Source organism: Hypanus sabinus, chromosome 11 (assembly GCF_030144855.1).
Source record: "Hypanus sabinus isolate sHypSab1 chromosome 11, sHypSab1.hap1, whole genome shotgun sequence".
Taxonomy (NCBI): Eukaryota; Metazoa; Chordata; class Chondrichthyes; order Myliobatiformes; family Dasyatidae; genus Hypanus; species Hypanus sabinus.
Window position 1 is genome coordinate 54,123,237 of NC_082716.1, and position 26,193 is coordinate 54,149,429.

A 26,193-nucleotide genomic window follows, 5' to 3' on the forward strand; every position below is an offset into this window, starting at 1 on the left:
GCTGTTATGGAAGAAGTTCCATGATTTTGACCCAGTGACAGTGAAGGAGCTGTGATATGTTTCCAAGTCAGGGTGGTGAGCGACTTGGAGGAGGATTTCCTAGTGGTGTTTCCAACTATCTGCTGTTCTCATCCTTCTAGATGGTGATGGTCGTGGGACTGGAAGGTGTTACCTTAGGAACCTTTTGTTGTTGCAGTGCATCTTGTAGATAGTGCAAAATGCTGCAAATGTTTGTTATGGTGGAGGGATTGGATGCATGTGGAAAGGGTACAAATCAAGTGGACTGCCTTGTACTGAATAGTGTCAAGCTTCTCAAGTGTTGATGGAGCTGCACTCATCCAGGCAAGTAGCAAGTATTCCATTACTCATGACATGAACCTTGTAGATGGTGACAGGCTTTAGGAAGTCAGGTGAGTTACACACCACAGGATTCCTAGCCTTTGACTTGTTCTGGTAGCCAAAGTGTTTATATGGCCAGACCAGTTCAATTTCTTGTCAGTGGTAATGCTCACGAGGTTGATAGGGATTCAGTAGTAATGTCACTGAATGTCGAGAGACATTGGTTAGATCCTCTCTTGTTGGAGATGGTCGTTGACTGGCACTTGTTTATTTGCCATTTGTCAGCCCAAGCCTAGGTTTGTCCTGCTGCATTTGGGTATGAACTGTTTCACTACCTGAGGAGTCACGAATTGTGCAAAACATTGTGCAGTCATCTGTGAACATCTCCATTTCTGGACATTACGATGGAAGGAAGGTCATTGATAAAACAGCTGAAGCTTCCCTGGAAAACTCTTGCAGTGATGTCCTGAGGATGAGATGATTGACCTCCAACCACCACAACAATCTTCTTTTGTATCAGCTATGATTTCAACCAGTGGAGGGTTTTTCCCCTAATTCCCATTGACTCCATTTTAGCTAGGGCACCTTGATGCCTATTCGGTCAAATGCTGCCTTGATGTTGACGGCTCTCACTCTCACCTCACCTCTGGTATTTAGCCCTTTCCTCCATATTTGGACCAAGGAGGTGATGCAGTCAGGAGCTAAGTGGCCTTGATGGAACCCAAACTGGGCATCCATAAGCAGGATATTGCTGAGTAGATACTGCATGATAGCACTGTTGATGACCCCTTACATTACTTTGCTGATTATTGAGAGCAGGCTGATAGGGTGGTAATTGGCTGGGTTGGACTTGTCCTAATTCTTGTGTACAGGATATACCTGGGCAATTTTCCACATTGCCAGGTTGGTGTTGTAGCTGTACTAGAACAGCTTGGCTTGTGGCGTGGCAAGTTCTGGAGCACGGATCTTCAGGACTATTGCCAGGATTTTGTCTGGGCCCATAGCTTTTGCAGTATCCAGTGCTTTCAGCCATTTCTTGATATCACGTGGAGTGAATGGGATTGGCTTCGTACTGACATCTGGGCTCCAGGAGGGTGAGTTGAATCATCCACTCGGCACTTCTGACTGAAGATTGTTGCAAATACCTCAACCTTATCTTTTCACAGGTGTGCTGGACTCCTCTAACATTGAGGATGTAGATATTTGTGGAGCCTCTTCCTCCAGTGACTTGTTTGATTGTCCACCACCATTAATGGCTGGATGTGGCAGAACTACAGAGCTTACATCTGATCTGTTGGTTGTGGGACCACATAGCTCTGTCTATTACTTGCTGCTTATGGTGTTTAGCATGCAAGTAGTCCTGTACTGTGGCTTCATCAGACATATTAAGGTATGTCTGGTGTTTTTCTCGGCATGCCCTCCTGCACTCTTCTTTGAGCCAGGATTGATCTCTGGCCTGGTGGTAATGTTAGTGTGGGAGATATGCCAGGCCGTGAGGTTACAGATGGTAGTTGAGTACAATTCTGCTGCTGCTGATGGCTCACAGTGCCTCATAGATGGGGCTACTAGAACTGTTTAAAGTCTATCCCATTTAGCACAGTGATAGTGCTACACAGTGCGATGGAGGGTTTCTTCAATGTTGAAATGGGATTTAGTCTCCACAAAAACTGTGTGGTGGTCACTTCTACCAACGCTGTCATGGACAGATGCTTCTGTGGCAGGCAGGTTAGTGAGAATGAGGTCATGTGTTTTTTCCCTCTGGGTTCCCTCACCACCTGCTGTAGTCCCAATCTAGTAGCTATGTCCAGTAGGACCTGACCAGCTCTGTCTGTAGTACTAATGAGCCACTCTTGGTGATGGATATTGAAGTCCCCCACCCAGATCTACATTCTGTGTCCATGCCTCCTCCAAGTGCTAATCAACATGGAAAAGTAGAGATTAATCAGCTGAGGGAGGATGGTATGTGGTAATCAGCAGGCTTCTTTGCCCATGTTTAACCAGGTGCCATGAGACTTCAGGGGGTCTGGAGTCAAATATAAGCCAGACCAGGTAAGAATGGCATTAGTGAACCATCTGGGTTTTCACAACAATCGACATGGTTTCATGGTCATCAGGTATTTGTATTGAATTCAAATTCACCATCTGCCATGGTGAGATTGTAACTTGTGTCCCCAGCGTATAACTGGGTGTCTGGATTACTGTTCCAGTGGTAATTATCACTACGCCAGATCTTCCCCCGTACAGTAAGAGTTCCAGATCATCAGTTATCAGGCATACCAAGGGAATGAAAGATTGTAAATGCTTATCTTCTGTGCTGTTAGTGGTTAAAACAAGTGCAGCTTTTTTGTTGTTTCTCTGTACTCAGAAATTTCAGGCTCTTGGCATATTTTTTTAGGGAGTGAACAAAGTTTTTGTCGAGTTGAATTAAAACAATTTAACTTCTGCTGCAACTGTCTTTGTTTATTCCAAAATAGCTTTAATTTTAACTTAGGTCAGTGAATTTTTTTTTACTGGGTCTTGTGAACCAGTTAAATTTTCCATATCTTTTGCAAAGGAATGCTACTCTTGGCTAATCATTAGAAGGTTGCTTCATGCTTGTATATTTAGGGTTCTTAAAGAGGAAGAAGTTTGGTTTCTATAACTTACAGTAACTTATCACTCCCCTTCTCACCTGCCCATCAACTCCTTCTGTTGCCCTTCCTCCTTCCATTTTTTCCATGGTCCACTGTCTTCTATCAGATTCCTTCTTTAGCATTTTACCTCTTCTACCTATCATCTCCCAGCACCTTACTTCATCCCACCTTCACCCTCACCTGATATCACCTATCACCGTCCAACCCGAATGTAATTTATACATATGATAGGCATAACCCTTCAATATTTCCTAGGATGATGATGATGATGATGAAGATGGAGATCTCTCAAAATACAATCTGGATGCAAGTGAAGATGAAAAGAAACCTCCAAAAAGCAGCAGTCGTTCCAAGTCTCGCTCCTCTCGATCTTCATCATCTTCTACTGCTCATTCCAGTTCAAGGTCCAGGTAAACGGGTACAGGTCAAGGGTGACACCGGGCAAAATGTCAGTATCAGTTTTAACTTCTTTCTTTTAAATAATTGTTCATGTGACAAATTTTTGAAGTCTTGCATCTATAAAGTTACATTCCTTCCTTTAGGAGATGACTTTTAGATGGCTTCTATTAGAATATTCAAGATATTATCAAATGTTATACTATGTATAAGGACTAAAACATTGCATTTAAGTCTTTAATTGAGTCCAAAAAGTTTATTAATTTCCAAAGTTCTCAGATTGAGTATCAAAATTGTACCTCCCCTTAATAGTTTTTTTTTGAGATAATGCTCTTATTTAATGCTGTCACATTTTTGCTACTCTCCCTTCCTATATGTGGAAGGAAGCTTCCCTTTTGCTTATTTTAATCAGAGGTGTTCACAATTATATTCTGAATCTATTTATATACTGTCCTGATAATTTATTCAATGTTCCATTTGAAAACAAGCCCACTTCTTTTTGAAATTCTTTTGACAAAATTGATAATATTAAATCTTCTACTGCTGCTGAAAATGCTGAACATGATCATATTTGAGACTTCTTTATTTCTATTGAACCCAAACAATTTTTTTTTTCTGCTTTTACTTAAATCTTTGGTGTTCAGAATTATTCAGGCAGACAAAAGTGAAAGTTCTTATTAATTGAATATTAAAACTAAATTGTGCTTAAGGTATCTGATTGCATTGCTCATTTTTTGGGGCTTGTGCACGATTCAGTTAATGCCACTTAGAGACTTTCAAAATTTCAAGGTTTCATAAATTTATCTTGTGTCAGCCGATTTAGGAATTGTTCATTACTTTTGGCAACTGAATCCCATACCAGCTGTGTTTCCCATGTTAAATTTCATCTATTACTTGCTATCTAAATTACTTAAAAATGCAAAAATCATACTGTTCTTTATTACAAAGATTGTTTTCTTGTTAACATATTTGTGTGCTTTGCTCCTAACCATTTGCATGAGAAGACAGCGAGACACTAATGCTTTGGATTTTTAATGTATATATTTGACAAATTAACATAAATAAGAAATACTAAGTTAAAATGTTAATTTTGAATACAAGTAGCTTCATTATCATAAACTAACCGACATATAATGCCATACTTATTTGATCATATGATAGCATTTATCTTAAATAATTTATTTATGAAAAATTGTCTAAATTTGTTAAAGGCATCAACATTACTGATTTAAAAAAAAATGAAGAAAACAAGAAATTAAGAGAAATTCTTGTCCTGTTTCTATTCATCTTTTGTCCAAAGAATATAATTGCTTTATTGTATCTGTTCCCATGTGGTCGAAGAGAAGCAACATTTTGGGTGTTTTTGGAAATTTAGCTTTGATTTGAATTTCAGCTGTGTTTTCTGTTGTAGAGGAAATTGAGATCCATTTAAATGTGTTTTTAAATAACCACTCTAAAGGTTGCGCATGTAATAGATTTTTTAGATGTTTAATTGATGTTCTGATAAACTCTTGTTTTGAGTTAAAATATTTGTTTATGGAACCAGAGGAAGATCTGAGAGTTAAAATGCATTGCCATGTCAGCTTGGTAATTCTGTTTGCTTGTTGCATTCGACAATAAGTTGATCTTACTAGACTTTGAAGTTGAAAAGAACTTGTCTTTCCAGTTTTTAATGTTGCTTGCTTTTTAAACTTCCATTGGAAATTATTACCATTTTATTGCAGGTCCCGGACCAGAAGTTCTTCTACTTCCAGATCCCGGTCGCGTTCCAGTTCCAGAGGTCAATCTAGATCACCCCGGTCAAAGTCAAGGTGAATGGGGTAACATTCTCTCCTCCTAGGAGAGTTTAGAAAGTACTCTGGGGGAAGACCACCTCGTCTCCTTTTAACATGTTCATTTCATTACTATCACCATTTTTATTTAAATCAGACAAGTTATGTTAACCTACTAGATATGCATTAGTCGGAAGGTATTTTATAACCTGCAGGTGTTGGTGTACTGTTCCACACCACTTTAATTTTGTGTATGAATTGACTTTAATCCTGTTTTCAATTTAAAAGTAATCCTGCTTCTGTGATCAACAATCTGTGGTTCTCACCCTCCCCCACTTTTACTCCCTTTTTACTTTTGGAATTATGGCCTGCACAGTACATTGTTTATTAATTCCAATGGACAGATAGATATGAAAATTTTGTGTTTGCTGGATAAGTGCAATATCTCATTCTAAGGTGAAGTATGCAAGCCACACCATTTGTTGGTTTAATCTCTTTTCCATAGTTTAGCTGGTCTTGATTGTGGCAGTAGTGATCGTAATTTCTCTTAGTCACTTAAGTTTGAGCAAAGCAATTAACCCGTGCTTCTGATTTGTAATGACTCTACTCCCACTTCTCCCAATTTTTCAGGATTTTATTTACTGCTGCTGAAAAGTTTCACCCTCCTCCACTTCCCCACCCACCCCATGTAAGTTCTTTTCAAACTCCTGGAAATCCCCACCAAATGAAATTGGCATGTATAGTTGTGATAAAGTGTTATCCCCTTTATAATTAAAACTTCTGAGGATTAAGACTAATATTCCATTTGCTTTTAAAATAATTTTTACAGAAAATCTTGGGTGTCCTGTTTATGTAAATACTTGCCCTCCCAACATCCACTCTGCCTTGTAACCATTGTATTTTTTTTTGTTCAAAATGAGACTTCATAATTTTTTTTGAAAGATCCTGTTAACAAATGTTGTAACTACATACAGAGTGCAAAGATGTTAAGAAAACACAGACAGAAGAATGCCATTTTTCACTAACTTTCCTCTTTGGCATCAGTATTTAAATTGTTTTACAGCTCATTTATCTTTGGCTGACATTCCATAGTCTATCAAAGAAATAGGTTCTGAGACTTGTTTAAATATTTTGCACTGTCATGTTCGAATTCTGTCCTTTGGTCCTCACTTCATACATAGAGAACTTTAACGATGAAATAGACAATCTTCAGCACCTGTTATAGTTTGTGTGTTTTGGATGAGTCTGTTAAAATACTCTTCTCTTTTTCTGAACCTGCTTCCATGTAATTTAGAAAATGTTGGCAGGACATGGGAGCAGTATTAAATGCCACAGGAACTCTTGACTGGAATTCACCTACCTAAAGTTTACTTCAAAAATTAGTTTAACTTTTAATGACAGTACAGTTCGATATCTACCTACTTGAATTGCTATTTGCCACATATTCTCTTAGTTTGTTGGAAGATTTCTTAGTTATTATAGGGCAGAATTAAAGAAATATTTTGCGCTAGTATGTTTCGAGGTTTATTTTGAGTCATTGAAGCAGTTTTGTTTCATCATGTGTCATTGCAACATGTATGAGCAAACTGGAAGCTTTTACCAAGCATTGCAAGTTACTGTTTTACTCATTCAGCTTAATCAAATAGGTAGCTAATTTGATTAGTACTTTTCTCAATTACACAAGGGTCAAGTTGTGTATTAAATTGTGTAGAGCATTTCATTTGAAACAAATGTTATAATTAAGCCTATTTAAGCAGTTAACCTGCAGCACCTGTCCTGTATAAGAATGCATCCATTGACATTTAAAGATAATATATCTTATATCTTATGTTATTATATAATAATAACATTTAAAGACATTTAAAGATAAAAGACTTTTTAATTTTGCTTTAAGGAAGAGGACCATATTTTATTTGAGAGTACTGTTACTTTACATTCCGTATGTTGGTAGCATACATGGCAGGATTTTATAAAGGGGCTATAAAATTAGTTTTTTGTTAGCTTTCAAATTCAGTTCTTTGAGAGGGAGGGGTGAGTTGCATGACTTAACTGTTAAAGTAACAATTTAAAATTATTTTTGTAAACTTTATTGGCAGTAGATCCAAAATGATCACGTGAAAATGTTGTTAGCCTTAATGTAATTTTCTCAGATTATTCCAATCTTAGTCTCTTTCTTCTTCCTCAATTATTATCCTCCATATTCCAGAATGAAAGGAACCACAGAACACTAATAACAAAATGATCTTGCATCAAGAAGAGTAGGTTTATTGAGATCTTTTATGTTTTCTGTTCTTCCTTTATTGAGTTTGTTTGATTTTAGAAATCATGAAACATTTGGGAAAAACGTACTGTTGGATTCTATGCAATTCACCATTTCAGTTTTTTGTGGATTTGTCACCATTTGAATTTGTGCAAATACAGTTGCATTTTTAAAGACCTTCACAGTTTGCGTTTCTTCAGTCAGTAGACTCGTATCCATCCAGAAGATCATCTCATTTGGCATAATCATCAGAATTTAAATGTTTCTGTATGAGCACTTTCACCACTACTGCCTTTTATAGCATTAAGGAACCTCAAAGCTTTATGAAGCTCTAAAGTGCTTTATCATTTTTCGGCTTTCACTATTTTGTTTATTTGTACATAGACTTCCACTGCTTAGTTTCTTGCATCCTGCTGGAGAGTGACCCAGTGCAACATATGCTCAACTTGTTGTTCTATTCCTCCCACAAGCTAGAGAGAAATTTAGCATCAAACCTTATTTAAATAGAAACTGTGATCTGCGGGTGACAAATGGTCAGATTGATGCAATTTTCCTTGCGTAGGGTTCTCATACTAAGCATGGTAAGGTCCTGTGGGACTAATCCTCCTCCAGATCCAGATATTTTTTTGTCAGGCAAACATTTAAAACTTAATTATTTTTTTAACTGTCACAGCTTAGTAGGAATTTGGGCATGGAAAAACTCATGAAGGATTACTGGAAACCTGTAGACTCAAGAGCCGGGACGTATTAGTAGTCTAAGTAATTGTTCGGCAGTGATGTGAAAACTTGACTGACCCCTGTGACATAAATTTCTGACCTTAAATTGAGGAGGAGCACATCTCTACCTTCAAGCTAAGTTTTATGTCATTAATTTTGAGCTGCTTTAGGTATTGTTAATTCGGCTGTTCAGAACTTTGAGAAACATATTAAGAAAAATCTTTGATTTTGTACTTGGTCTTTCAACTAATGTAAGATCTTGTATTCATGGACTAGCAGCTGAGTTTCTGTTTGCATGTGAAATCTGCTTGCCACTCGTAAGTCTTAGTAATAAAATGCTTTGATCATTGGGGGTAGCCAGGTGCTCATCTCAAGACCTTCAACTAAGTATATTTCAAAGGTAAAATTGATGCCCATTAATTTCATTTCATCCTTCACAATTTTAAACAATCTGTTCCATCTCCAAATAATAGAGCATTGACTGAGATCAATGTTCAGATATTAACCTGTGGAAATTTGAATAGTGAGGGGGGTGTGAAACAAGCAGGGAAGATCATGGATTGGCTGGAATGAGTAATGGTGAATGAGAGTTGGGAATTGGGAATGAGTGCAATACTTAAGCTGCTCTTTGGAGGGTAATATCAACTGGAGTTGCAGGGAGGCGACTCTAAAATGGACAAATAAGAGAAGCTAATGAATAGGCACCATAAATAATGCATTTCAGTAACAACATTTAACAACATGTTTCATAAACTAAATCTGATACTAACAATAGAATATTGCCTGTTACATGATTTCTTTGTAATGTTGCTTGTAATCTAGAATTGTACCAGTGTTCTGTTATTGGAAAGCATCTGGTTCGGTTTGTTATTTCCCACAATAGTAGCATTAAGAGAAAAATAAAGATGGGAAAGTTAATATTCCAGGTTAATATAGTCCTAGGAAAAGGTGCTTCCTTTTTGAAGCTGATTGCATAAATTTATAATAAGTACTATATTCAGTAATCCTTTATCCTATAACATAAGAAATAAGGAAAAAAATCTGTTCAGTACAGTATGTGGTAGTTTGATAAAGGACTTGAGCTCAGAACTTAATGTTCTACAATGTGCACTCCTTTGCTACTTCATATTAAATTCAGTAGGTGGCTCTGCTGTACTTAACAAGAAATTGTTCAGCATTTGATTCATGGACTTTGGGAAGTTGTAATGGTCTGATTTATTAGATTAGAACAACACAGAAATGGGTCCCTCAGCCTATCTTGTCTTTGCTGACCATGATGCCAATCTAACTAATCCCATGTGCCTATCTTAGACCATAAAACATAGGAACAGAATTGGGCCCATCCAGTTTGTGCCACCATTCAGTCATGACTGATACTCTTTTTTCCCTCCTCAATCCCACTCCCAGACTTCTCACGTAGTTTTTGATGCTGTGGCCAATCAAAAGCTATCAATCCCCACTTTTAAATACAGCCAACGACCTGCCCACCACAGCTGCCTGTGTTAACAAATTACACAAATTCACCACCCTTTGGCTAAAGAGATTTCTCCACAGCTGTTTTAAATGGATGCCCCTCTATCCTGAGGCTGTGTCCTCTTGTCTTAGACCCTAACCCTAACCCACTGGACCCGCTCCAATGCCAGCCTATCTCTTCTTAATGAGGGTTCCAAAATTGCTTGTAATCTCAAAGAATTCCAATAGGTTCGTCAGGCAAGATTTTCCCTCAGGGAAACCTTGCTGACTTTGTCCTATCTTGTCTTGTGTCACCAAGTACTCCATAACTTCATCCTTGATAATGGACTCCAACATCTTAAGTGAGGAAACAATGTTAAAAGCAGAAGTCTCAGACTTAATAAATGGGAGAAATAGAATGGGTGGGGAGAGTGCTGCTTAATATCCCAGGACAGGAAAACTGATCTGAACCCAAGTGTTTTTACTCCTTTGCTAAATTGACTTCTTGCTAGGTATATGGAACTTTCTGCTTTATGAGACAATTGTACATAGCTGCATCTATGTGATTATCTCTAAACTGCTAACATTCTGTCTGTTGTCTGCACAACAGAATATCTTCAAAATTTTGCTTTCTCTTTTTTAGAGTGCTTAATGAAATTATTTGTTGATATTTGGGTTATCATAATGGTATAACATTTGCAGTGAAGTCTCCAGTAAAATTAAAACAAACACAAATGTAGCCTTTTAATGTTTTAGAATGTTATTTGGTATAGATCTAACTTTCTTCCAATCAATCAAAATCCAGCTCCAGATCACGCCGGGGGTCATCATCTCCAAGGAAGAGGTCGCGCTCAAGTTCTCGATCATCAACTTCCTCTGAAAGAGGGAAAAAACGAAGTCGCTCCAGATCATCATCCTCCAGTGGCCGCAAAAAAGCTAGACGCTCTGACTCGAGATCTTGGTCTGCAGAAAGGTTTGGGCATCTGTAGAATAAGATTAGCATACAGGGTTAATAGATTTTAATAGGACTGCAGAAGCTATCAATTTGTAAGACAACTTTTTTAAAGAGATAATATTTCAGGTTGTTCTTTCACACAGGTTTTGAGCTATATAATATAAGCAATGTATTTTTAGATGGGTTACTTGTAAGATGTATCTGTAGCTTCCTTAAACTCAGGTTTGCACACCTCGTTGATATTTTTGTCTTTTGCAGGCGCAGTGGTTCGTCTTCTGGATCCTCTCACTCAGGCTCCCGTTCAAGTTCTAAGCAGAAATAATATTTTAACAACTACAGTTTTTTTTAAAAAAAAACAATTTCTGGAAAATGCATGGACTTATTTTAAAGTTATTAGTGTCTTGAGCAAATTAACCTGATGTTGTGAAACATTTAAAAAAAACTGGACATGTGTTCTGATGAAGTCTTGCTGATGTAATCTTAAACCTTTTTGTTGCTTTAAGGAGTGTTAGAAATTGTACCCAGGTGTATTTAAGGAGTATATTAAGCCATAATAGTGTTTTTGAAGAACTATACATCTGATTTTGATGCATTCTCTTTAAAAGGCTATGAAGGCAAGTAGTTATTGAATAGTGTGGTCTAACGATTTAGAGTGTAGACCACACTCTAAATTCTCTTCATGTTTCAGACCACCAGTAACTCATAATGGAAGAGCTGGTGGCTTTTTGTTATGAAAAGAAATATTCAAGGAATGGGAACTCTTAAGGTTGTTGTTCAGATTAATTTGCTCACTAAGCTAGCATTCCCGGCTATCAAATGTTTGCCACATTTGTTATACATCAGTTCTCCTGCTAGAACATGGGGTCTTTAGCCGTTAATTCTCACTGTGCTCATTATTGATCCTTGTACTTTTTGCAGTTCAGTTTGTTATTCAGCTCCCAGTCACATGCTACATTTTGTGGGAAAGTTGTGTGCAAAATGATCTTCATTTTGTCAGCTTTTTTTGTGGAACCATTGTGACAGCACAACAGTGTTGAATTTAATGATAATAGGATTTTATCCCACCACCTTCTCCACACCCCCTACCCCAGACTGAATTGTTTCTATAAGCGTTTCAAAACCTTGTATGCCTTATGTTAGTTGCAAAAAGACATTGAAGTTTTCCATTTTCTTCTGAACATTTTTTTCAGATCTACAGCCTTAGCAAATTTTTCAGTTTTAGTTTGTGTTCAATTATCTTTAAAACAAATAATTAAAACCTCAGATCTACAACAGCATTGGTTATTTGGGGATCCTTGAAATTAGAAATTTTTCACTCTATTCTAGAATTAAGCATAGTTTTAAATTGTAAAGAGCTTGCAGCTTAGCATAATTTTGCCCTGAAGTTCAGCCTGTCATAGTAACTATAGCAATGTGCCATAGTACCGTAGAAATGGAGAGGACTGTTTTAGATCCCCTTTTGGGGCAGAATAGAGTAATAACCAGGGCTTTACACGTCCTGGGGAGTGGGTGATAATTTTAAAGCATACTAACAAAAGTAACATGCCATATTTTTTTTAAATGCTGTTAGCTTAAATTTATTAAGACATAGAACCTTCATTCTTCAAATGTTTTAAAATGTTAGTCAAAATTAAGAATATTCTTTTTGATCAATTGCCTTCTGTTCTTGAATTATGGCTTAATATAGCTCTTCATTCTTTACCTGGTTGCAAATAAATGGTATTAGCACCATCGTGCAGAAGCTCTGGTCTTCTTATCTCTGGCTTCAGCACAGATAGTAGAAACAGGTAAGTATCCTGGAAGCAAAAATTCTACAAGTACTTGGTTTACCAGGTAGCTGCCTATCTGGTCTAATTGTGGACAATGTTTTTTTTCTCCCAAATCTTTGTTTTGTTATCTTACAGGAGCCAAACATGTTAGGCAAATAAGGGTTTGCGTTTATTTTGGAGCAAGGCACCTTGTTGGTATTATTGTTCTAGTTTTGTAAAAATTTATAGTTTTAATCTCTTTAACACCTTCTTTCAGAACCAGCAAGTCTACACGACCATTTCTATTTGTAGTTCGTATAAGTCAACTTGAACAGGTGCCCACTATCTATTGATGTGTTTTGGGATTCAGCTGTGGAAATATTTGAAGATCTGATTTTTGCAGAATTCCTCTAAGCATAGACTTTTGCAGTATGACTTTCATGAGCAACAAGATCTACACAGTGACATATAATGTGCAAAATTAGTTAAATTTGCAACCTTGCAGAAAGGCGTAAATTGATAAGGCGACTTTCATCACTTTCAAGACTGTAGTTTTATCAAAACCAGTGAAGTGCTGAATTCTTTAGAATTTTTCTGTCTTCAGATTTTCACCACCTGGAGTATTGCTGTATTTAGAAAAACAATTAGCTGAGGTTTAATTGCGGATATCTGGGTAGGGCTTTGACAATTTTATTAGTCGTAAGTTTTGGCTATTGGTAAATGGTAAAAGTGACAATTAATTTGCTTAAGGTCATCAGCTCATTCATCTAGTCCTCTATGTAATAGTTTCATTGGAAACAAAAGCCCTTTGTAGACCATGTATGTAAATACTTACAAAGGTACTTTATCACATGTCTTGTTCAAGCACCAATAAAAAGAAATAAGTGGTTTGAACTAAATCTAATTTCATTTGTTTTAAATAATTTGTAGAAGTAACATTACTGATGGGTCTTTAGTTTGTTAAGTGAGACCAGTACTCCCCATCTTGAAGAATTTTGATAAAACTTGTCCCATTTCAGTCTATATGGCAAAATTTCTCAAAATAATTTTAATGTTTGTGATTAACATGATTTTATTATTCAAGATACTGAAGAGCTGATAATGATTTGTTTGCGTGTTTGGGTAGGCTGCACACTTCTGGGTACCATACAAAGGATTCAACACTATGGAGAGCAACAAGAGATTTTTCAGGCAGAGAATATAACATTCTTAGAGGGTTCAGTAAGTTAGATGTGAGTAGAAACTCTGCATTGTTTCCTCATTTTTTTTCCCCATTTTAATGAAGGTCTTTGGAACCAGAGTTCTGAGGGTAAACAAAGCATCTGCAACTGAAATGAGGAAAACATTGTTCCATAGATGATGAATCTGGAATTCTCTGCTTGCAAGGGTGCAGGCTTAACCATTGATCAATGTTTTGAATACAATCAGATTTCTGCTGATTAAAGGGAATGAGAAATACAGAAGGATAATGGTGTTGAGAGAGGACAGCTATGAGCTTGAATGTCAGAGCAACCTTGAGAGCAAAAGTGTCCTACTTGTCTTTAATGTGCATAATTAATATGTTCTAAACTGGGATTAGGGAGGTCAAGTATTGGAGTGTAGTTATCAATGGCACGTTGCTGACTCCAGTTTAGATCTCCAGCTTTTCCTTTAAATCCTGAATTGACATTTCATTTGTAATATCTTCACACTAGAGACCATAAAGCTGAGGTTTCCATACATTCTGTAGCCCTGTTTGCATATGTGAATTTACTGAAGAATAGGCCATTTGGTTTACTTATCTATAGTATATGCGGCTGTTGCCAAAATATATTTTAAACATTATCTGCATAACTTTTTGCATGTGCTTGCCTATATTGTTGAATGTAACGGTAATCATCTAACCTGCATGGCAAGTTCCACATTCTTTAGTAAAGCAAGCAGTTGTGATTTTGTTTTTACCATAGATCATTCAAATTTGCGTTCTTTGGTCTCATGCTGGCTAACATAAGCCAACAAACTGGTCATATATGTGCAATTGTTTGGGTAGTTCATTGGAAATTGGAATAACAGAAAATGTCTTCAGTATTTGAATTTTGCAGATGACACTGTTCTATCTCTGCCACAGCGCCTAATTCTCACTTGGCAGATTCTGTTTTAGGCTGTCCCTCTGTGACTATCATTTCCATGCTGCAATCATTCTTATCACCGTATGCTGTGAGAATTTTGGGGAGTTGGGCTACCCTGCTGGCAAAGGTCCATTCCCCCCGCTAGCCTGAATCTGGCTGAGAGACGGGACTGTACCTTGCCCAGTCCAGCCCAGATGTGAGGAGAGGAAAATATTTCTTTTCTCTTGGGACATTTGTTTGTGAAGAATAAGGGTTGAGGAAAGATAGCAGCTGGTTCTCAACAGGAGTCAAAGGTTTTTTAATATAAAATATATATATATATATATAATAGAGTATGAATTGAATTGACTTTATTTCTTACATCCTTCACATACATAAGTAAAAATCTTTATGTTGCATCTCCAAATATGCAATCGTAGTCATTTATAATAAATAGAACAGTCAATGTAATATAGAATACACTCAAGTCAGTGTGAGTTCATCAGTCTGATGGCCTGGTGGAAGAAGCTGTCCCGGAGCCTGTTAGTCCTGGCTTTTATGCTGTGGTACCGTTTCCTGGATGGTAGCAGCTGGAATAGATTGTGGTTGGGGTGACTTGGGTCCCCAATGATCCTACAGACCTTTTTTACACACCTGTCCTTGTAAATGTCCTGAATCATGGGAAGTTCGCAACTACAGGTGCACTGGGCTGTCCACACCACTCTGCAGAGTCCTGCGATGAAGTGAGGTATAGTTCCCATACTAGGCAGTGATGTAGCCAGACAGGATGCTCTCAATTGTGCCCCTGTAGAAAGTTCTTAGGATTTGGGGGCCATACCAAACTTCCTCAAATGTCTGAGGTGAAAGAGACGCTGTGGTGCCTTTTTCATCACACATCCGGTATGTACAGACCACGTGAGGTCCTTGGTGATGTGGATGCCAAGGAACTTGAAGCTGTTTACTTTCTCAACCCCAGATCCATTGATGGCAACACAGGTTAGCCATCTACATTCCCCCTGTAATCCACAACCAGCTCCTTTGTTTTTGTGACATTGAGGGAGAGGTTGTTTTCTTGACGCCACTGTGTCAGAGAGATGACTTCTTCCCTGTAGGCCACTTCATTATCGTTTGAGATAAGCCCAATCAATGTAGTGTTGTCAGCAAATTTAATTAGCAGTTTTGAGCTCTGGGTGGCAATACAGCCATGGGTATACAGGGAATAAAGGAGGGGACTCAGTGCGCAGCCCTGAGGGTCTCCTGTATTGAGAGTCAGAGGGTTGGAGGTGAGGGAACTCAATCTTACAACCTGCTGGCAATCTGACAGTAAGTCCAGGATCCAACTACACAAGGCCAGGTCAAGGGTAAGCTTTTTGTCGAGCCTGGATGGAACTATGGTATTGAATGCTGAACTGTAGTCCCAAGAGCAGCGTTCTCACATTGTGCTTTAAACTGTTACAGCCCTCAAAAAAAATATGCAAAGTGATTTTTTTTTGTAAGTCCCATTATTAATAACAATTTAATATTCCTCTTTGCACAATTTGGCTGCAACTCAGCTGTAATTTTTTTTTGAACAGTATTCTGCAACAGATGTGAGTCCTTATGGGTGATATTTGGTATTCCCTCTGGGAGGGGGATAGAGGTCATGGAATATAAAACTAGAAAATGCTCAGTAGGTCAGTTAGTATCTGGGGAAGGAGAATCAGGGTTAAAAGTTACAAAGTTGGATACCCTGTAAGAACTGGGCAATGGGTAAAAAGACAGTTTGAAGTTGCAGGGGAAATGGAAAAGATAGTTTGAATATACTGGGGAAAAGGACAAAGGAAATGACTGAAAAAGTTTGAAGTCATTTGGGTAGTAAAGTGCGAGTGATTAGATCTTTGTGTTGCTAGTAACGGTGAGATAAACACGAGATTCTGCTGATCTGGAAATTCAGTTACACACAGAAAATGCTGGAGGAACTCAACAGGTCAGGCAATATCTATAGAAAGGAATAATCGAGGTTTTGGGCTGAAACCCTTCATTAGGACTGAGTTTCTCCAGCATTTTGTATGAATAGGGCTATGAGATGTGTTCTGCAGATCAGGTAGTACTAATGGAGAAAGGAAAAACTCAGCATATAATGTAGATAGATAATTTCCACAGAAATGTCAAAGCAATATAGGAAATATAAGCAGATTCTGTGCAATAGAGACAAGATTCCTACTGCATCATGCTGGGAATACACTGAAGCAGAGAAAAGTCTGTGACTTCTGTTCATACATCCACAGTTGTGTGTCACCAACGCCTGTAAGCACCATTTCTAGGAATTGTTGACATCCTTGCAAAGAATTGCTATAGCCTCCAGACTAGAGCCCATAGTCTCTTGGTAGTGTACAACTTCTATTGGCCTTGAAAGTGAACTTTACAGTCCAACTTTCTCAGAGGAATTGAGGGCACTATAGATCAACCATTAATATTTTGAAGGCAGCTTGGCTTTAAGGAGGCTTGTGGCCTACTCCTGTCCCTATTTTGTGTTCTTGTATTTCTGGTGGATTGGAAATAAGTTGAAACTGGAGATGGAAGAGTGTAAGTGGAAGGTTGGGGATTCAAGGTGAAAAAGTTAGTAGGAAGGAGCAACTTCACATTTCTGGCTAAAACAATTCCAGGCCCTTTCTGACAAGGTTGTTTAATAACAACACCCAGGTGGTTTGCCTGGTACTTGTTTCCTTCAGTCTTGCTCTGAGTAAATTTGTGACCTTTTCCCTTTCACCCCTTTCCATGCCGGTCAGTGTATTTTGCTACAGTTCAGCTGCCACGGGTTGGGTGCTTTTCTGATGCCTTTCTCTGATTTCTGCTGAGCAAATTGTTGGCAGCTACATTGAAATTACCCTAGTCAAGTTTTAAGGCCTCTTTCTTCCCCCACCCCCACCCCACGGAAAACACGCTAATCATTTTGTATATCTGGGCATTTTTGCACATTTTATCTTTAGGGATATCAGATTTAGCATTTGCAGTACACAATAATAGCATTGTTCCAGATCCTAAAAAGACCAAGGTAATATATCTGAGCAATTGGCATCCTGTCGCACTCACCTCAATAATAAGCAAATGCTTTGAGAGGCTGGTCAAGGACTACATCTGCAGCATGTTGCCACCCTCACTGAACCCCCTACAGTTTGCCTACCAACACAACCAATCAACAGACAACACAATAGTCACATCCTTGCACATCTGGAGAAGAGGGATGATTATGTGAGATTGCTGTTCTTGGACTGCCGTTCAGCATTCAACACCTTAATTCCCTCCAGGCTTGACAAGAAGCTCAGAGACCTCTGCCTTCATCCTGCCTTGTGTAACTGGATCCTGGACTTCCTGTCAGATCACCGGTAGGTAGTAAGAGTGCACTCATTTACTGTCTGTATACCCATGACTGTTGCCATGCACAGCTCCAATCTTCTAATTTGCTGAGGACACTACACTGATTAGCCTAGTCTCAAATAATAACGAGAAGAAGACATCACCCTGACACAGTGGTGTCAAGAAAACAAACTCTCCCTCAATGAGCTGGTTGTGGATTACAGGAGGAATGGAGATGGGCTAACCCCTACAGACATCAATGGATATGGGATTGAGAGGGTGAACAGCTTTAAGTTCCTCGGCATAAACAGCACTGAGGATTTCGTGCTCTGTACGTACTGTGGTGAAAAAGGCACAACAGCATCTCTTTCACCTCAGACAGTTGAAGAAGATTGGTATGGGCCCTCAAATCCTAAGAACTTTAGCATTAGAGAGCATCCAGACTGGCTGCATCACTGCCTGGTATGGGAACTGTACTTCCTTTGATTGCAGAATTCTGCAGGGAGTGGTGCGGACAGCCCAGCGCATCTGTAGATGTGAACTTCCCTTTATTCAGGACTTTTACAAAGATGTGTGTAAAAAGGGCCTGAAGGATCATTGGAGACCTGAGTCACCCCAACCACAAACTGTTCCAGCTGCTATCATCTAGGAAACAGTACCACAGCATAAAAGCCAGGACCAACAAGCTCCGAGACAGCTTCTTCCAGCAGGCCATCAGACTGATTAATTCATGCTGATGCAACTGTATTTCTATGTTATATTGACTATCCTGTTGTACATAATATTATAAATTACTAAAGGTCTACACCTTCGTTTAAATATGCAACTAAATTGAATTGACTTTTATTACTTGCATCCTTCAATCACATGAGGCGGAAAGATTTTTACACCCAGTGTATGAAGGACGTAAGTGATAAAATCAATACAATAATGTTTTACTACTCTCTGGTATTAAGATTGACATGAAGGTTGAAGTGGGACATTGACAGGGTGAAGAACTACGCTGAGAAGTGGCAGATAGAGTTCAGTTCAGAAAAGTGTGAAATAATTAACTTTGGAAGGTTGAGTTTGAAGGAAAAATACATGCTTAATGGTGGGATTCTTAGTGTGGAAGAACAGAAGGGAGTCCACATCCATAGATCCCTCTGTTGCTGCTTGTTAAGAAGGGATATGGTGTGTTGGCCTTCATTAATTGGGGGATAGTGTTCAAAAGCTGTGACGTAATGTTGGAATATTGTGTTCAGTTCTGGGCACCTCATCATAGGAAGGATGTGGAATCTTTAAAAAGGATGCAAAGGAGATTTACCAGAACGATGACGACTAGAGAGATGTCTTATGAGGATGGGTTGAATGAGCTTAGGACTGTTTTTGGCTGGCCCAGTAAAATCAGGAGCAAGAGAGGAGACAGCTCAAGTCCAAAAGTAAAATTTAAAAGGAGACATTCGCAGACTTTCAGCATTTTTCCAGCATTGCAGCCAAATCAGGAGCGGGCTGGGGAAAGGCAACTCACAGGTCCATGAGTGAGATTTGAAAAGGAGTGTTTGCAGCCTTTTGGCATTTTTTTTCTGGCAGCTCAATCAAATTGGGAATGAGAGAGGAAGCAACTCACAGGTTTCTGAGTGAGATTTTAAAGAGGAGAGTTTGTGGGTTTTAAGCATTTCTGTTGGTCCAATCAAATCAGGATTCATTCGCAACCCACGTAAAATAATATGGGGACAAGCAAGGCGGCCATTGTGTTAGTGGACTGGAGTTGAAGTGGAGTGGGATGCTTGGATAAAGTAAGTATCTGGTAAGTTTCTTCATTGTTCATCCTTCGTTCCTTGTTAGAACAGTGAGGATTACTCCAGAGGTGTGTTGTTTTTGTGTGAGATACGGGAATTCTGGTAGACCTACAGCCTCCCGAATAACCACATCTGCACCAGATGCACCAAGCTGCAGTTCTTCAGAACGTATTAAGGAGGTGAAGAAGCAGCTCGATGACCTTTGGCTCATATGGAAAATAGAGGAGGTGATATAGTAATATATAGGAGACACAGATGGGTGGTCATCCCTAACTTGCCAGAGGCAGGTACCTGGGTGACTGTCAGGGGAGGGAAAGAGCACCCCTGTGGCCATTCCCCTCAACAATAAGTTTACGGCTTTGGGTACCATGGGGGGCAGTGGCCTATCGGGGGAAGTGTCTGGCACTCTGATTCAGAGGTGGGGAGGGTGAAGAGGACTGCAGTGGTGATAGGGTATTCTATAGTTAAGAATAGACAAAAGATTCTGTGGATTAGGGACACCCAGTTAATATGTTGCCTCCCAGGTGCCAGGGTTAGGGATGTTCCTGATCAGAGCCATGGCATTCTAAAGGGGGAGAGTGAGCGGCCAGAAGTCTTGAACATATTGGCACCATTGGCATGAGTAAGAAAAGGGACGAGGTCTTGAAGAGTAGAAAGCTGAAAAGCAGGACCCTCAAGGTAGTAATGTCTGGATGTTACCTGTGCCACATGGCAATGAGGGTAAGAATAGGATGATTTCAGCAGATGAATGTGTGGCTGCGGAACTGGTGCAGTGGCAGAGTTTCAGATTTCTATATGATTGGGATCTCTTCTAAGGAAGGTATGATCTGTATGAAGAGGTTTCACCCTGAATCCAAGGTGGATCAGTATCCTTGCTAGAAATGTTGGGGTGTATTTAAGCTAGTTTGGCAGGGGGATAGGAAACAGGATGGGGAAGTTGGTATACAAGCATAGGCAGCATGTAGTGAGACTGTCAGGAGAAACAGTCCTCCGTGCCCCATTACATGAATTGCAGTCTAACAGAGCAGAAGAAAACTAAATAGGGTGATGAATACAATCCAAAGACATTTTATTTGAATGCATGCAGTATACAGAATAAGGTAGGTGAGCTTGTAGTGCAGTTAGAGATTGACAGTTATAACATTGTGGGCATCACTGAGTCGTAGCTGAAAGAAGTTTATAGTTGGAAGCTTAACATGCAAGGACACATTGTATAGAAAGGATAGGCAGGTAGGCAGAGGGGTTGCAGTGACTTGGTAAAAAATGAAATCAAATCCTTAGAAAGAGGTGACAAAAGATTGGAAAATGTAGAGTTATTATGGGTAGAGTTAAGGAGCTGCAAGAGTTAAAAGTCACTGATGGGAGTTATATAAAGGCTCAGAGCAGTCACCAAGATGTGGGCCACAAATTACAATGGGAGATAGAAAATGTATGTCCAAGTGGCAATGTTATGATAGTCATGGAGGATTTCAATATGTGGGTCGATTGGGAAAATTGGGTTAGTGCTAAATCCTAAGAGAATTTGTAGAGTGCCTATGAGATGGCTTTTTTAGAGGAGCTTGTGGTTGAGCCCACTAAGGGAAAGGCAATTCTGGATTGGTGTTGTGTAATTGGATTTGAATCAGAGACTTAAAATAAAGGAATCCTTCAGAGGCAGTGATCGTAATATGGTAGAATTCATCCTGCAATGTGAGGAGTAGCAGCTAAAGTTAGATGTGAGTGCATTAAAGGGAATTACAGAGCCATGAGGAAAGAGCTGGACAAAGTCAATTGGAATGGGACACCAGTAGGGATGATGGCAGAGAAGAAATGGCTGGAGTTTCAGGGAGCAATTTGAAACATACAGGATAGATGCATCCCAAAGAAAAACTATTTTAAAAACAGGATGGCACGGCTCTAGCTGACAAAGTCAAAACCAACCAAGGCAATAGAGCAAAAATTAGTGGGAATTTTGATTACGAAGCTTTCAAAAACCAACAGATGGAAACATTATTTTTAAAAAACCATATGGAAGGAAAAGATGAAACGTGAAAGTAAGCTAGCCAATAACAAAAAATGATAGTTTTCTCAGATATATGAAGACTAAAGGGGGAGAGGAATCAGTGAATGTGTGTATTTGGATTTTCAGAGACCATTGGCATGGTGCCATAGATGAGGCTGCAGTTTATTAAGACTAAACGAGAGACAACAACAGGATGAGGAAGGGTAGACTGGGAACACAGGCTATTGGTGGGACGGTTGAGGAATACTGGAATACTTTCAAAGAGATTTCTCAGTGCTCAACAAAAGTAAATTACAATTAAAAACAGGGAGAGTACAGGGGTGGTGAGAGCCAGCCATGTGTTAACTAAGGAGGTAAAAGAAAGCATCAAGCTAAAAGCTTGTGCGAACAAAGTCACCAATAGTAGTGGGAAGCTGGAAGACTGGAAAAACTTTAAAAAGCAGCAAAGAGCCACTAAGCAAGCAATAAAGAAAGGGAAGGTAAAGTATGAAAATAAACTAGCACAAAATATAAAACAGATAATACAAGTTTTAATTATGTAAAGCAGAAAAAGGTGGCAAAAGTGAACATGGGTCCCTTGAAGGATGAGCAGGGGAATCTATATTGGGTAATGAGGAAATGGCCAAGGCTTTGAATGATGATTTTGTGTTGGTCTTCACGGTGGAGGACATGTCTAACATGCTGAAGAGAGATGATGCGGATGTGGTGGGAGGACAGGACCACAACACAATAGCTATAACTAAACAGGTAGTGCTAAGTAAAATTGTGAGCCTAAAGATAGACAAGTCCCCTGGGTACCGAAAGAAATGGCGGAGGTTGTAGTTGATGCTTTGGTGATAATTTACCAAAATTCTCTGGACACTGGGTAAGTCCCGGCAGATTGGAAGAAGATGAATTTCACCCAGTGTTCAAAAAAAGAATAGGCAATAGGAGTTAACTATAAGCCAGTTACTTTAACATGTGTAGTTGGGAAAATGCATGAAGCTATCATTAAAGAAATAGTGAGGGATCTGGAAAAAAAAATCCAACATGCAGACACAGCATTTATTCAGCAAAGCCAGGTCCTGTTTGACAGACTTGCTGGAGTTCTTTGAGGATGTAACAAGCTCAGTAGATGAAGGGGAACAGATAGATGTTGTTTACTTGGATTTCCCAAAGGCATTCAAAAAGGTGCCATGCAAAAAAAACTTAACTATTAGATAAGGATGCATAGAGTTGGGCTGATGTATTAGCATGTATAGAGAATTGGTTAACCAATAGAAAGCAGAGAGTTTGGATACATGGGTATTTCTCTGGTTGCCAATCACTGATGAGTGGTGTGCCTCAAGGGTTGGTGCTGGGCCCACAACTGTTCACAAAATATATCAATGATCTGGAAGAGGGGACCAAGTGTAGTTTAAGTTTGCTGATGACACTAAATTGAGTGGAAAAGCAAATTGTGCAGAGAATATGGAGAGTCTGCAGGGTGATATAGACAGGTTAAGTGAGTGGGCAAGGGTCTGACAGATGGAGTACAATGCTGGTAAATGCAAGGTCTCCACTTTGGAAGGAAAAATGGAAGATCAGATTATTATTGAAGTGGTAAAAGAATGCAGCATGCTGCTGTGCAAAAGGACTTGGCAGTGTTCCTGCATGAATACAAAAGGTTGGTTTGCAGCTGTAGCAGGCTATGAAGAAGGCAAGTGCAATGTTGGCCTTTATTATTAGAGGGATTGAATTTAAGAGCAGGGAGATTATGCTGTAACTATACAAGGTACTGGCGAGGCCGCACCTGTGTGCAGTTCTGGTCTCCTTACTTGAGGAAGGATATACTAGCTTTGGAGGCAGTGCAGAGGAGATTCACCAGGTTGATTCCAGGTATGAGAGAGAAATTGAATCACCTGAGACTGTACTCAATGGAATTTGGAAGGATGAGAGGAGATCTTATAGAAACATATAAAATTATGAAAAGGATAGATAAGATAGAGACAGCAAACTTGTTTCCACCGGTAAGTGAGACTAGAACCTGGGGTTATAGCCTCAAGATTCGGGGGAGTAAATTTAGGACAGAGAAGAGGAAGAACTACTTTTCCCATAGAGGTAAATCTGTGGAATTCTCGGCCAAATGGTGGCTGCCTCAGTAAATATATTTAAGATGAGGTTGGATAGATTTTGCATTGAAGGGGAATTAAGGTTTATGGGGATAAGGCAGGTAGGTGGAGATGAGTCCATGGTCGAATCAGCCATGATCTCATTGAATGATGGAGCAGAGCCTACTCCTGCTCCTATTTCTTGTGCTCTTACCTTTCCATGGGCTCTTATCTTGTTATCAGCTTGGAAGGAGCAATGGCTGAGTAGCAGGCGGCAAAGAGTGTGAATAAAGAGCACCTCCTGATTGGGTGTCAATGACTAGTGGAGTTCTGCAAGGGTTGGTGTTGGGACCACTTTTCACATTTTATATCAAGGCTTTGGAATACGGAATTGATAGCTTTGTGGACTAGTTTGCAGATGATATGAAAATAAATGGACGGTCAGGTCATGCTGAGGAAGTGGGGAGGATGGAGAAGAGCTTGGGTTAGGAGAATGGACAAAGTGGCAGATGGAATACATTGTGATAGATTGTATGGTCATATCTTATGCTAGAAGGAATAAAACCGTGGACTATTTTCTAAGTGGAGAGAAGATTTTAAAATCTGAGTTGCTAAAGGACTTGGGAGAGCTCATCCAGAATCCCCTCAAGGTTAACCTCTAGGTTGAGTTGGTGGTGAGGAAGGCAAATGCAATGTAAGTATTTATTTTGAGATGACCAGAATATAAAAGCTGAGGCTTTAGGCGCTAATGTGGCCTTGCTTGGAGTATTGTGACCAGTTTTAGACCCCTTATCTAAGAAAGGATATGCTGACGCTGAATAAAATTCAAAGGCAGTTCTCAAATATGATTCCGAGATTGTAATCTTATTATATAAGCAGCATTTGATTGCTCTGGGCTCATTCTTGCAGACATTTAGAGTGGGGGGGGGGGGATGAAGAGTGGTGATCTCATTTAAACCTATTGAATGTCGAAGACCTAAATAGTGGATATGAAGAGGATGGAGTCCAGAACCAGAGGACAATTCCTCAGAATGGGGGTTCATCCATGTAGAATGCAGATGAGTATGAATTTCTGTAGCCTGGTGGTAGTGAATTTGTGGAATTTGTTGTCACAGGCAGCTGTGGAGGCCAGGCCTTTGAGTGTATTTAAGGCAGAGATTGATTCTTGGTAAGTCAGGGCATGAGAGATTATGGATCAGCCATGATCAAATGGCAGAGCAGACTTGATGGGACGAATGGCCTAATTCTGCTCTTTTCTCTTTTTTTAATACAAAATACCTTTATTACAAATTCAGTGCTATATATACAAAACAGTGACTAACACAATTACTTCACTACAAATAGACAATACACATTAAACCAAAATACTTCCATATCTGTCAGTGATGGCAATTACACGCCCCCCTGCTCCCCCATAGAGCCCAACTGTCCTGGACTGCACGTGGTCCTTCTCAATATTTACCCGGGCATGATCATACCCCCTAAACATGGCCAGGCAGCCTACCTGGGCAGATCCTCCCGCCAACCGTTTCCAAGACCCACGGATGGCTGTTTTCACCAGCCCCAGGACCAAGTTGACGAGGACATCCTCATCCCTCATGCCCCCTTCCTCACTGGATGACCATATATAAATAGGGTGGGGCTATTGTCTTTTCTCTTTGGAGTGAAAGAGGATGGGAGGTGACTTGATAGAGGCGTACAAGATGATATGAGACATAGATCAAGTTGATAACCAAATATTTTTTCCCAGAATGGAAATTGCTAATACAAGAGGGCATAATTTTAATATGATTGCAGGAAAGCATAGAGTGGGTGTCAGAGCTGTTAGAGTGGTTTCTTTTAAGTGTGGTAGGTGTAGGAGACACCCTACTAGGGTGGTTGTCAGGGCAAATAAATTCTAAACTCTTAGAGACACATGGATGATTGTAAAATGGAAGGCTATGTAGGATGGAAGAGTTAGATTGATCCTGAAGTTGGTTGAAAGTTTGGCACAACACTGGGCCAAAAGGCCTGTGCTGTAATGTTATGTTCTATACCAACAACAGGTGAAATTCAAATTCTAGATTATCTGGTTAAGCTTCATTCAAGGTTGCCTGTCCAATCCTTGACCTTTCTAATGTGTGCCTTGTTTCCTATTTGAATTACAGAAGTTTGAAACAGGCCAAGTCATGCCTTACTAACAATTAAGTTTTTCAAGGAGGTGACAAGGGTCCTGAAGAACTCTTTGGGCACATGAACATGCAAGAAATAGAGGGATATGAGCATTGTGTAGGCAGAAGGGACTCATTTGGTTGTGTATTTGATTTCTAATTAGTTGAGCATGACATTGTAGATTGAAGGGCCTGTTCCTGTTCTGTACTACAGTACTATATTGTATGTTCAAAGCTGGGTGCAGATTTAGTTAGCAATTCAGATGCATCGTGTGGTGCATGTGGCAATAATAAACCAATTTGCATATTTATGAAACTATAATGGAAAATAATTGACAAGTAATTAACAGCCCTTGGTCTCCGGAGGACCTTGAACAGAGTTGAGTTTATCTTCAGTTTGTTGTCTTTCCTGTCTTCCCATGCACACTCAATTCTCTGAATCTTTCCTCCATCTGCTTAGCTTTGTTCTAACAAAACCCCATTCAATCAACATACA

At 39.3% G+C, this 26,193-nt stretch overlaps 1 protein-coding gene across 1 annotated transcript in view; it reads left to right on the forward strand.

The window, feature by feature from the left end:
• zranb2 (zinc finger, RAN-binding domain containing 2) overlaps positions 1–13,185 on the forward strand; it is a 35,920-nt gene extending 22,735 nt beyond the window's left edge. Inside the window, exons 7-10 of the mRNA XM_059984344.1 lie at positions 3,228–3,382; positions 5,093–5,179; positions 10,375–10,542; positions 10,783–13,185. Of these exons, the coding sequence (XP_059840327.1) occupies positions 3,228–3,382; positions 5,093–5,179; positions 10,375–10,542; positions 10,783–10,846 (474 nt within the window). The 3' untranslated portion in view covers positions 10,847–13,185. The remainder of the gene's footprint in view (positions 1–3,227; positions 3,383–5,092; positions 5,180–10,374; positions 10,543–10,782) is intronic.
• Positions 13,186–26,193: the final 13,008 nt, after the last annotated feature.